The following is a 12,418-nucleotide window of genomic DNA, read 5'->3' as shown; positions in this document are numbered from 1 at the left end:
AATATAAAGTGCAATTAGTGACATCCTGTGGCCATTTTATCAAATTACACCCATCACCGACATCACATGACTGTGAAGCTCCACACATCCCACCGTTTGGGATAACTTTAAGCAAAGGGTTTGAAGTGTGCAACCACCGGACTGGAAACCAGTCTGGTACGGGGCTCTCAGTATAATTTAGCCCTTTTATTTGGAGTGTGAAATAGAGACGTAGAGGGTACAATATATTTCGTTTGTCATGACATCCCACAGTCTTCTGGGAGATGGTGAACCTCTAACCATGACACCTATTAATTACAGTGGTATAGTAAGTAATGGATTAGCGATGCGTAACATGGTGCTTCTTGACGAATGTGGACTTCACATTCTGATCACTTTTGGTTCTGAAATGCAACACATGCAATAAATCCAGGATGAGACAGATTTGAAGATAAAACTAGAAAAAAGGGTACATATTGTAGTATTTGTCAATATTCATTATTGATTATTAGTATGGAGTGGACCGCAGCGGCGGAATCGGCGGCAAGTATTAACTATACAGCTGCTAAAAGTTCCTTGGGGACAACAAAGGCAGTTCTTCGAGGTACTACTTTTTTTCTGATGTCGTAGCTTGCACTTCACATGAAGTCCGCTATGTGTCTCTGTAGTCACTCAAGTTGATCGTCATGCATAATAATATTGAAATGTGCAGAAATGGAGTTCACTTTTTTTAATTAAACAAATGATAATTTAAAATATGTTTTGTGTTTTGTACTTAGGTTCCCTTTGTCTAATGTTACATTTTGGCTAAAGATCTGAAAGCATTCAGTTTCACAAATATACAGTAGAGGAAACCATGAAGAGGGCAAATACTTATTCACAGCACTATACTTCATATGCACATTTTATGGATCGCTTAACCGGTGGTTGCACAGGCTAAAAGCCTTGCTAATAAAGCCTAATAGGATTTGCCTGCAGAAAATGCATAGAATTATTTACAGCATACAGCACATTACTGATTATAACTTCATATTTATTTCTTCAGAAAATGACAGGCATCATATCATGATACCCCAGCTTCAGCCCTTTGTTTTCCTTGCACAGTAAAATAAACATTGACGAAGCTAACTTCCTAGCTTCCTCATTGTGCACTGGCATTATGGTTTTAACCAGTGACATTTTGCAACTGCATCTGCCTTCACTGTGTTAACTATGAACTTACTTCTTACTCTAATTTTCCAGCGTAGAGCCTTTTGGTTTCTAAAAGGCTGTATGCGCTCCATGAGCACTTTATTAGGCATTTGACATTTTTTTAGGCTTATTGCTCTTCTGCTGCGGCTGTAGCCTATCCACTTAAGAGGTGTGATGTGCTGTGTGATGATCTGCTGCACACCGCTGTTGTAATGTGTGGTTATTTGCGTAACTGTCACCTTGCCCGCAGAACTGCTACTCACTGGCTGTTCAGACTTTTTGTTTTCAACACCATTCTCTTCAAACTCTAGAGACTGTTCTGCATGAAAATCCCAGATCAGCCGTTTCTGAGATATTCAAACCATTCCAACAATCATTCCACGGTCAAAGTCACTAAGATCACATTTCTTACCCATTCTGATATTTGGTGGGAAAAACAGCTGAACCTCTTGACCATGTCTGCATGCTTTTATGCATTTAGTTGCGCCACATGATAGGCTGATTAAATATTTGCATTAACAAGCTGGAGTAGAGGTCTACCTAATAAAGTGCTGGTGAGTGTATATTAGCCTATACAGTGCAGCAAGTACCATTTCTGGTCTTTTGCCACTGTACCCCAATGGATTTGAAATGAAATAATGGATATGAGGTTAAAGTGCAGACTATAACTGCACCTTTAAGGGTATTTACATGCACACGGAGTGATCTGCATATAGTCCTCCCATTTTAAGGGAACAAAAGTAATTGGACAGTTGGCTTCAGCTGTTTCCGCTTAATCAGGTCTATTCAATAGCTTCCCTAATGCAGGTATAAGAAAGCTTTCTAGTCTTGATTCTAGGCCTTTGAATGCTTGTTAATAAAATTGAGTACAAAAAACACAGATGAGTACTAGTAGTTACAGTACACTCCCAACAATACAATTGTGCATTCAAATGTGGGGAATAATATAAAAATATACAGTGGCTTCAGAAAGTATTCAGACCCCGACACTTTGTGTTGTTGATTTAATTTTAAATGGATAAAATTGCCACAGGATGCACCTGACCACAATTTGGAGTGCCCCAGCATGAGAGATTTCAGTTTTTGATTTGTAATAAATATGCAAACATTTCTAAAAACGTTGTGATTATGGGTTATTGAGTGTAGATTGATCGGTAAAAATGGCAATTGTGTCCATTTAAAACGACATCTACATCACAAAGTGGGCAAAAAGTGAAGGGGTCTGAACAATATTTGAAGCAGCTGTGCGCTGAAGAACATTCTTTAACGGACTCGAGCTCATCCCCTCCAGCAGAGCCCAGCCTTACTCTGCCATCGCCCGCAGAGAGGCTCTGCAGAGACTCCAGAGCACCCACAGCAGCCAGGGAGACCGCCGCACACGCAACGCGCGCGAACAGAACCACGGAGACCAGCGCTCGCCTTCGAAAAAGGATCCGTTTTTATTTACAGCTTCTGGTGGATGACAGTAAAAATGAGTGGGAGAGGGGCCGGGGCCACGCACGCCGCGGGGGTCTCCGGGGCGCAGAGAGGGTCAGGGAGCGCCCGGGTCGGGGGGGACGCTGGAGCTGAACGGGGGAGTCCCTGGAGCAACTGCAGCAGGATCTGCCGTGGGCTCTCCCTCCTCAGTGGCTCTCCCCCTTCTTACCCATAACCTGGGGTGCAGAAAACACACGCAGGGTTTCCCCACTTACCAGACATCCCGCAATGTTCATAACGCCATTTTCAGCAGGAAATATTTACGGAATGCCCGTTTATAGGCCGGAAAGGTCCGGAAGCAAACCCGTCAGTATAATTAGTCGGTCTTAATTAGTTTTAGGAGGGAATAAGAACATTGGTGTGTTTGAATGTGGGATATCAAGAACAGGTTGTAACAGACAAATGTTTTCATGACTGTATTTCGCTCAGTCAGCAGCGATGTCATTCAGAATGAGTCATGATACATAATCTGTGAATGGACGAGGTCCAAATACTGTTAACAAATACCAGAAAACCAACACTTCCCTTCAACTGAAGTGGCTGATATTGCACACAGCGTTTCCCCTGAATTAGAAAATGCGTTACAAAGAAAGACAGATGAGTTGAGAGCGCTCTCTTACCCGTTTGAAATCGCCCATGTTTGTCACTTGTACAGGGGTGCCGATGAAAGTCAAATAATTCACTTTTGTCGTTTCCTCGTCTCCTTGGTTGGACTTTATAAATAGCTTTAAGAAGAAATATGCAAAACAGCAATAACTTAATGGGTTCAGAAGCTTAAAAATGCACTAATAACATCACATTTCAAATTAGTCAACTAGAAACGATAATGCAACACTAGCATATCCAAGCCATATTGCGATAACTCCAAGAGCGACAGAATGTTCCTCAATTGAAATTGTTAAAATGTGAATATCCTTCCTAGTTGTGTGCCATCAGTCTTAAGACAATTAAGTTACATGTAGCATTACAGTATATTTCAACCCAAGGGTTTCTTGACACCTTGTGCAGTCCATCTTAGATTTAGAAAAGGCCTAGTTCAGAAACCACCACTATCAAGTTAGTGTGACATCTTACGTCGCTCATCACCACTAGATGGCGAACTTGCACATACTATCACTATTCAATTTTAGAACTAATATTTATTTAATTAACATCTACATACAAATCCATCCATCCATCCATTATCTGAACCCGCTTATCCTGAACAGGGTCGCAGGGGGGCTGGAGCCTATCCCAGCATACATTGGGCGAAAGGCAGGAATACACCCTGGACAGGTCGCCAGTCCATCACAGGGCACACACACCATTCACTCACACACTCATACCTACGGGCAATTTAGACTCTCCAATCAGCCTAACCTGCATGTCTTTGGACTGTGGGAGGAAACCAGAGTACCCGGAGGAAACCCACGCAGACACGGGGAGAACATGCAAACTCCGCACAGAGAGGCCCCGGCCGACGGGGATTCGAACCCAGGACCTCCTTGCTGTGAGGCGGCAGTGCTACCCACTGCACCATCCGTGCCGCCAATCTACATACAAATGTCATGCAAAATCTTTTGCTTATGTTTTGACTTTAACACAAATGCTAATCCAGCTATCAATGTCTAATTAAGAATCACTTAAGAGAATCTAGACATAAGGTTTTACAGTATGAGGCGTGTCCAAGGAGCAGTCAAACGAGACGCCTGCCACAGCCGATGTGCTCAGGGTTTGATTCTGATTTCAGACGTTCTGACCGTGTTCCGTGGCCCAGAGGGGGGTATATATACGGATGGTGCAGTGGGAAGTGCCGCAGCAAGGAGGTCCTGGGTTCGAATCCCGGTCGGCCGTTTGCATGTTCTCCCCGTGTTCGTGTGGGTTTCCTCCCACAGTCCAAAGACATGCAGGGTAGGCTGATTGGAGAGTCTAAATTGCCCGTGGGTATGAGTGTGCGAGTGAATGGTGTGTGTGCCCTGCGATGGACTGGCGACCTGTCCAGGGTGTATTCCTGCCTTTCGCCCAATGTATGCTGGGATAGGCTCCAGCCCCCCTCAGGATAAGCGGGTTACGATAATGGATGGATGGATGGAGGGATGGATGGATGGATGGAGTGGAGTAGCTAAGCTCCGGGTACGGGGGGGGAGCCGTGGTCGCGGGGGACGTGACTCACGGTGACACTCTGCACGTTCTGGAACTTGACGTAGCGCAGCGCGATCAGGCTCTCCTCCTTCACGTCGTCGTCGGACAGCTCCAGGGTCTGCGTGGCCTCACTCCTCTCCGCGTCATCAAAGTCCATGGAGCGAGGCAGGTTGATGAAGATCTTCACGCACTTGGGTGCTACAGCTGTCGGGGAGGAGGCAAACAAAACGGGTTTCTTTCCTCCCTGCGGTGTCAGTCACAGCGGTTTTATTTATTCATACTTTTTAAATACATTTTCATTATGCAATTGAATTAGCGGTGCACAAAAAAAAACTAAAAAAAGTAAGAAGCAGGCGTTTCCTTTAGCCAAGGGGTTACAACTATGGTCCGAGAGAGGTTTCCGTTTTCACATTATATCAGCAAACCCAAACCCAAAAAACCAGGTGAGGTGAGTTAACTGATCACTGAAAGCAGTGGATTACACAGTTAAGTGCTGAGTAACAGCGAAAGCCAGCACACCCTGCGGATCTCCAGGACCAGGGCTGCCGACCCCAGTTTTAGCCCATTCCTGAAGTAAGACTGCGGACATACTAAAGAGAAGACAGATGTATTCTCATCACGTAGGCCCGTAGATTGTGCATTACTGTGTCCTTCAAAAGAGGAAGCCTCACCAACATCTGAGGAATGGAGCTTCATTGAGAACAGCTTCACCGGCTGGTTGAAGGCCATTGTAATGAGAAGCTGCAAAACAAAACAGGACCCCGTTCATTAGTAGACGTAGAGCGCCCCCAAGTGGAGCTGAACGGAAAAACACCCGGAGATGACTCGCGGAACTCGATACGCCGTGTATTTTTCCCCATCCGTCAAAAGAGGAAGCAACTTTAGACTCACTTCGGTAGAATTGAAGGGAAACCGCGTCTTTGTTGTGACCGGCGCTGTTCAGTAGTGCGCATCCGAGACCGAACACAGCTCAATACAAGCAGCGTTCAGTTCAAACCGACTGCGTTCTGTTTCAAAATCAATGCAATGCAGCACAGCGGAAACATCACATACTAAATTACTCCCCGACTATAACATTACCTTTAATAAAGAATCACTCTTCACTCCGCATCTATTATTACTGTACAAGCTGCTACAGGGCAGTCGTCCATCTGTATATAGCTATAGCAGGAGTGCATTCTATAAAGTAGGGACAGTATACTCTGCTGCCTGCTAAATAACACGCTGATAGCACTATGCAATGAGGTATTTCTTAAGACTAACCTTAAACTGTGCAACAGGCTGAGCAACTGAGATATAGAGAAGTTATCAGGAGAAACTCATGTTGCCAGTCACCCAGAAGTCACAGACCATTGCCAAACATTTTAGGTACTAAATTGGATCTAACTCTGATTAGATTGCTCTTCCAGGTTACAATAAGCTTGGTCTGCCAGCACCAACAGAGCACTTAGAAACAGGATTGGTAGAAAGCCATAATATTGGATGCTCTTCATAGACGTTGTTAAGAGCAATAATAACCAAAGCATATTTTAGTTTGGGAATGTTTTTTGGGTCTGAAGTAACCAGTTCCAAACTAACTGCAATTAACAACATCCATAAACCATCGAGCAACTCACCCTTTCTGTGATAGATTAAAGAATGGTAATCCTGGTTACCATAGCCGGGACAAATATAAAAGTATTAAGATGACAATGACATTGCACTCTCCCTTTGTAGACGATATTTTTCTACCTGAAATTACAGTAATAACCATGAGCAGTGTAATACACTGTAGTTCAACAGGAGTCAGACCCAGCCACTGTAGGGCTGTACTCAGCTCTCCTTCAATAGGGTGTCCACTGTTGTCATGACATTATTGCCCAGTACATTTCATGTCACCAACACCTGTGAGATATAGCCGAGTATACTGCGATCGCAGACGGGGGCAACTGTGGTTATAGCCTATAATGTTGAACAAAAAAGAATTTCCAGGACAACAAATAGTTTTCCAGAACATTTAGGCAATTTTCTCATTTCCTGGACTGGAAAACAATGTATTTCATTACACATTATACATTTGGCGAAAATGAATTTAAATAATTAAAGGCCTACACATATAGTTTTTGTGTTTTTCATATCTTTTTTGAGCTTTCAATTTGTGTTCCATACTGTTTTAAAAATGTTTTTAAAATGTGGTCGACGTATGGATATTTTAGAGTGGAAGTGCCATTTTTCTAAGCCGTTTGTAAAAAGATTTCCCACGTGACATGACAATGTTTTCTGCATAATTATTGGATGATGTAGCCAAATATTTGCACAGAGCTGACCATTGGTAAGGGACTTTCCAAAAAAAACCGGCAGCCCTTTGGCTGATGTCTGTGATCGTTACAGCAGCCCTTTGGCTGATTTGTGTGATCGTTACAGCAGCCCTTTGGCTGATTTGTGTGATTGTTACAGCAGCCCTTTGGCTGATTTGTGTGATCGTTACAGGAGCCCTTTGGCTGATTTGTGTGATCGTTACAGGAGCCCTTTGGCTGATTTGTGTGATTGTTACAGCAGCCCTTTGGCTGATGTCTGTGATTGTTACAGCTGCCCTTTGGCTGATTTGTGTGATTGTTACAGCTGTCCTTTGGCTGATTTGTGTGATCGTTACAGCAGCCCTTTGGCTGATTTGTGTGATCGTTACAGGAGCCCTTTGGCTGATTTGTGTGATCGTTACAGGAGCCCTTTGGCTGATTTGTGTGATTGTTACAGGAGCCCTTTGGCTGATTTGTGTGATCGTTACAGCAGCCCTTTGGCTGAATTGTGTGATCGTTACAGGAGCCCTTTGGCTGATTTGTGTGATTGTTACAGCAGCCCTTTGGCTGATTTGTGTGATCGTTACAGCAGCCCTTTGGCTGATTTGTGTGATTGTTACAGCAGCCCTTTGGCTGAATTGTGTGATCGTTACAGCAGCCCTTTTGTGGTGTGGACCAGACTCACCTGCTCGTCGCAGTCGGACTCCAGGAAGGTGGCGTCCTTGATGAGGCAGTTGTCGAACCCGTAGTCGTCGCTCTCGTTCAGGCACTCGCACCCGGCTTTGTTCACGAACGGCATGAGGTCCATCTGAAACGACACGCAACGCACCGCCATTACCGCTCCGTCCCCACGCGTCCATGAAGAGACACACTGGGGGTTTTCAAGACCAGGCTTGATACAGTGCGAGATACCATTTGGTTTGTAGGCAACTAAGCAGTGGGCAACTAAGGAGTGGGAACACTTCAGTGGTAGGAAAAGGCGAGCATTGCTGGGCTGAACGGCCTGTTCTCGTCATTGTGTCGTGTCGTGTAATGTAATGTTGTGTCGTGTAATGTTGTGTCGTGTAATGTTACGTCGTGTAATGGAACGTCGTGTAATGTAACGTTGTGTAATGTAACGTCGTGTAATGGAACGTCGTGTAATGTAACGTTGTGTAATGGAACGTCGTGTAATGGAACGCCGTGTAATGGAACGTTGTGTAATCTCATTTCGTGGAATGTCATTTCGTGTAATGTGTGTCAACGCACGGCACCTGTTCCACGGGCTGCTCTAATTCCGTACTGTTAGAAATAATACGGAAAACGAAATCTGCTTATACGAGAGCAAAAAGTAATCGCAGGTATTATTTGACAAAAATACGCACTGTTTTATGGAGGGAAAAATTACCCCCGCTGCTGTACTCACATAACTTTTGGGAATGTCGGATTGTACTGACATATCCTTAGGGGATGTAGAATTGTACTCACATATCCTTAGGGGATGTGGGATTGTACTGACATATCCTTAGGGGATGTGGGATTGTACTCACATATCCTTAGGGGATGTGGGATTGTACTCACATATCGTAAGGGGATGTCGGATTGTACTCACATATCCTTAGGGGATGTGGGATTGTACTGACATATCCTTAGGGGATGTGGGATTGTACTCACATATCCTTAGGGGATGTGGGATTGTACTCACATATCCTTAGGGGATGTGGGATTGTACTGACATATCCTTAGGGGATGTGGGATTGTACTCACATATCCTTAGGGGATGTGGGATTGTACTCACATATCGTAAGGGGATGTCGGATTGTACTGACATATCCTTAGGGGATGTGGGATTGTACTCACATATCTTTTGGGGATGTGGGATTGTACTCGCAGATCCTTAGGGGATGTGGGATTGTACTCACATATCCTTAGGGGATGTGGGATTGTACTCACATATCCTTAGGGGATGTGGGATTGTACTCGCATATCTTTTGGGGATGTGGGATTGTACCTCTTCGTTCAGCCTCCACAGGCCGCTTGGCACCTCCCCCTCTCAGAACCTCCACCTCACGCTCACGACTACTGTCTGTCCTGGCTCCACGGTGGTGGAACGAACTCCCCGTTGACGTCAGAACTATAGAATCTCTCCCCACCTTCAAGCGCAAGCTGAAGACGCACCTCTTCAAGCAGCACCTCTCCCCATCCTTCCCTACCTCCCTGTGAACCTTAATTGTTGTCCCTGTGACTTGCTTTGTGTATCGGTATTTTTAGTTGGCTAGGTAAGCAGTGTTTGGATAGTTAACTTTGGTGACTTTTGCTCTGTTTGTTTGTTTGTTTGTTTGTTTGTTTGTTTGTTCAAAAAAAAAATAATAATAATAATAATAAAAAAAAATGGCCCTTGTCCTTATCTTTGTTGTACAGGTAGCAGTTGAAATTGTACTTACCTCTAGGGTCTTTCAGCGAACTTATCCCTGGTTATGGGTATGCACTTTGTTGTACGTCGCTCTGGATAAGAGCGTCTGCCAAATGCCAATAATGTAATGTAATGTAATGTACTGACATATCCTTAGGGGATGTGGGATTGTACTCACATATCTTTTGGGGATGTGGGATTGTACTCACATATCCTTAGGGGATGTGGGATTGTACTCACATATCGTAAGGGGATGTGGGATTGTACTCACAGATCCTTAGGGGATGTGGGATTGTACTCACATATCCTTAGGGGATGTGGGATTGTACTTACATATCCTCAGGGGATGTGGGATTGTACTCACATATCCTTAGGGGATGTGGGATTGTACTCGCTTGTCCTTAGGGGATGCGGGATTGTGGGGATGTGGGATTATACTCACATATCCTCAGGGGATGTGGGATTGCACTCGCATATCCTATGGGGATGTGGGATTGTACTCACATATCCTTTGGGAATGTCAGAGTCCTCGCTGCTCCCAGGATCGTTCTCCACATGCTGTTTGATCTTTTCCTCGAGTCCCGATGCGTCTGCACCCTGATACTGATCAACCCGTACTTTGTTCCGGAAGAACAGAAACGTGGGTGTGGCTGAAATATTGTTGGCAGCAGCAGTGGCCTGTACAGGAAGTGACATATGCGTACAGTAAGATGGAACCACTTCACACTATATACATCATGCATGAGAACCAGTGGCCGAAGGCTAGTAACTCCAGGGTACATGCACAAGTACAGTGTACACCCCTGGTGTTTGTGTTTGTGTGTACATCCCTGGCGTTTGCGTGTAACAGCAAGTAAAACAGATATTGAAGTAGAACTATGGAAGAGGTTTGTTCCTAATTTGAACAATATTACCCCAAATAGTCCAAAGGTAATTACTAGATCCAAAACAAACACAGGAATGCTCTATGCATTTGATATTACAAATACTTTTTGACAACTTGGCCGTTCATGGCCGACTATGAAACTGAAATGAATTTCCAGTGATTTAGATGTATATTCTGTTCTTTCAGCGGTGCTTGAACCATACAGTATCTTACCTGACAGACGTGGACATCTACTTCAAGAAACACAACCTGTGGGTACTTGTTACTCAGCATGTTGAAAGCAGGAGCTATTCGAACACACGGTCGACACCTGAAAACATGCGAAAAATATTTCAACATACTTTAAAAAACAACGATAGTGTCACTTCAACAGCTACTTTAAACAAATAACAAACTTGAATACATTTCGTTTGGTTTCTATTGCGATGTAATTTGGGACACACTGAAAGGTAGGTAGCACTGACAGATAGTTAAACACGTTAAGGCGATATAGCTAGCCATACCACATTAGCTTGGAAGCCACAATCCAGTCACAAGCGATCAAATCACAAATGGTCTGTAAGTTCATCTTTATAAAGCAGCTACCCAAACAAATTTTAGGTGGTGAGTTTATGTTAGCTAGCTAGGTAGCAAGCTGTTTGTACGTTAGAGACATAATTACGAAACGGAGCCTGGGACTAGATTTCAGTCTTACCCGGCCATTGTGAACTTCACTACGACGAGTCTTGAGCCGGCGCTTGTAAGTTCAGGTTGGAATTCTGAATCATTCCCGATTACCTTCACGCCTACCATTTTACAAAGTATTGCTCCAAGTTTTTTTTATACCTCAAACGAATACTACCCAGGAAGATTGGCACAACAAACAAAATACTTGAAAATGAAACTACAGTAGCTATTACAAGTCAGTTTTAGAATCAAACACGCGTCTTACTTGACGGCAGGTTAGCTATCCACCAATGAAAGGACGAAGATTCCTAACGAGGCGTGGTCGTCAGAAAATGATATCATAAAGCGTTGTCAAACGTCGCAAATATGACAGAAAATTGCTGTACTGAGAAGCATTTACTCGTGAGCTTTATCGGCCGGTTTTTGCACAGTCATTCCTCATGAGAATACTCAGTCGCTGTTTTGTTACAGTCGAGAAAGCGAAAAACATTGTTCTGATACGCGTAAAAGCAAACTTTAATTTCGTGAAAATAGGTTGGCTTAAATACCAACTTTGAATCTTTCGAATTTAGCTCTTTATGTAATACACTGTAGCCAGCTACAACTTATTTTTAAGTAGACAAAATGGAACATGCTCTAAAATGTAATATCCCTAAGTTTTATCTAATAACTATATTATAGAATCATCTTACAGATATAGTAGCCGACTTAGATATTAATATCGGCAAATACTAGCTGTGATAGTTAGACTTTTCGTATCTTGATACAGTATGGTGCCAAGTGATGAAATGTCTCAGCAAGGTTTCCCCTCTTAGCCTGCTACTGTGATGGATGGGAATTTGAACTTTAAAATCTACTGAAGGCCCTGCATGCAAACTATCCTCATGTTACATGAGAATCCAGCTGTAGGCCTATGTCTCTCTTGTAGAACTGTTGTTGTAGTAACTCCATCTTTCTTCCTTGTCACTGTCCTCATTAGCTCCAAAGTTGGGTCCCAGCTCCATCCTAGTGTGGCTGCCAGTGCTTACACAAACACAGTTATTCCCAGGGTAAACCCCACATACGTAAGTTACCAAGTGGATGTGGCATACATAGATATAGTGACAGGGCTCAAAGGGCTTGTTTAGGGCTTATCACTGGAAAGTTTGATGTCTCTCCACTGCTACAAGCTCACATTTCTCCTTGGCGTTTCTGCATTTGATTGAACAGAAATCACATTATCTATCTGAAAAATCATTGAGGATGGACTATAGTCTATTTTCTCACCATAAGCTGTGAGTCAAAAGAGCCCTTGTGACTACCCATCAGTCCCAAGTTAAATAACAAAACAAAGTAACTTATCATACGCAATGTATCTCCTCTGCTGATTAGGCGTGTTTTTATTGCACAACAAAACAAGACTCTTGAGACTGCAATATGTTTCACTCAGGT

The 12,418-nt window shown here is 43.6% G+C and overlaps 1 protein-coding gene across 2 annotated transcripts; it reads right to left on the bottom strand.

Moving 5' to 3' along the window:
• Nucleotides 1-2,585: 2,585 nt before the first annotated feature.
• On the bottom strand, nt 2,586-11,292 carry txnl1 (thioredoxin-like 1). 2 transcript variants are annotated; one of them, XM_061262931.1, is made up of 8 exons: nt 11,253-11,292; nt 10,535-10,631; nt 9,940-10,113; nt 7,729-7,851; nt 5,439-5,508; nt 4,799-4,971; nt 3,267-3,371; nt 2,586-2,822 (listed from the first exon to the last, which is right to left on the bottom strand). In XM_061262931.1, the coding sequence occupies exons 2-8, from the start codon at nt 10,592-10,594 to the stop codon at nt 2,793-2,795; spliced, it is 735 nt and encodes a 244-aa protein (XP_061118915.1). In that variant the 5' UTR covers nt 10,595-10,631; nt 11,253-11,292; the 3' UTR covers nt 2,586-2,792. The 2 variants fall into 2 exon arrangements, with proteins under 2 accessions (XP_061118915.1, XP_061118914.1); XM_061262930.1 differs by lacking the exon at nt 11,253-11,292 and adding an exon at nt 11,016-11,246.
• Nucleotides 11,293-12,418: the final 1,126 nt, after the last annotated feature.

Source organism: Conger conger, chromosome 12 (assembly GCF_963514075.1).
Source record: "Conger conger chromosome 12, fConCon1.1, whole genome shotgun sequence".
In the NCBI taxonomy this organism is placed as follows: Eukaryota; Metazoa; Chordata; class Actinopteri; order Anguilliformes; family Congridae; genus Conger; species Conger conger.
Note: the sequence above shows the minus strand (reverse complement) of the source record. Positions and strands in the feature narration are given on the sequence as shown.

What these genes read in the sequence shown, in the direction of transcription:
- txnl1 (XM_061262930.1), bottom strand. Translation starts at nt 11,113, where the DNA reads ATGGTAGGCGTGAAGGTAATCGGGAATGATTCAGAATTCCAACCTGAA. An exon ending in GTGAAGTTCACAATGGCCGG is followed by an intron (nt 10,632 to 11,015) that starts GTAAGACTGAAA and finishes GCATGTTTTCAG; the next exon opens with GTGTCGACCGTGTGTTCGAA. An exon ending in AGTCCGACTGCGACGAGCAG is followed by an intron (nt 5,509 to 7,728) that starts GTGAGTCTGGTC and finishes TTTGTTTTGCAG; the next exon opens with CTTCTCATTACAATGGCCTT.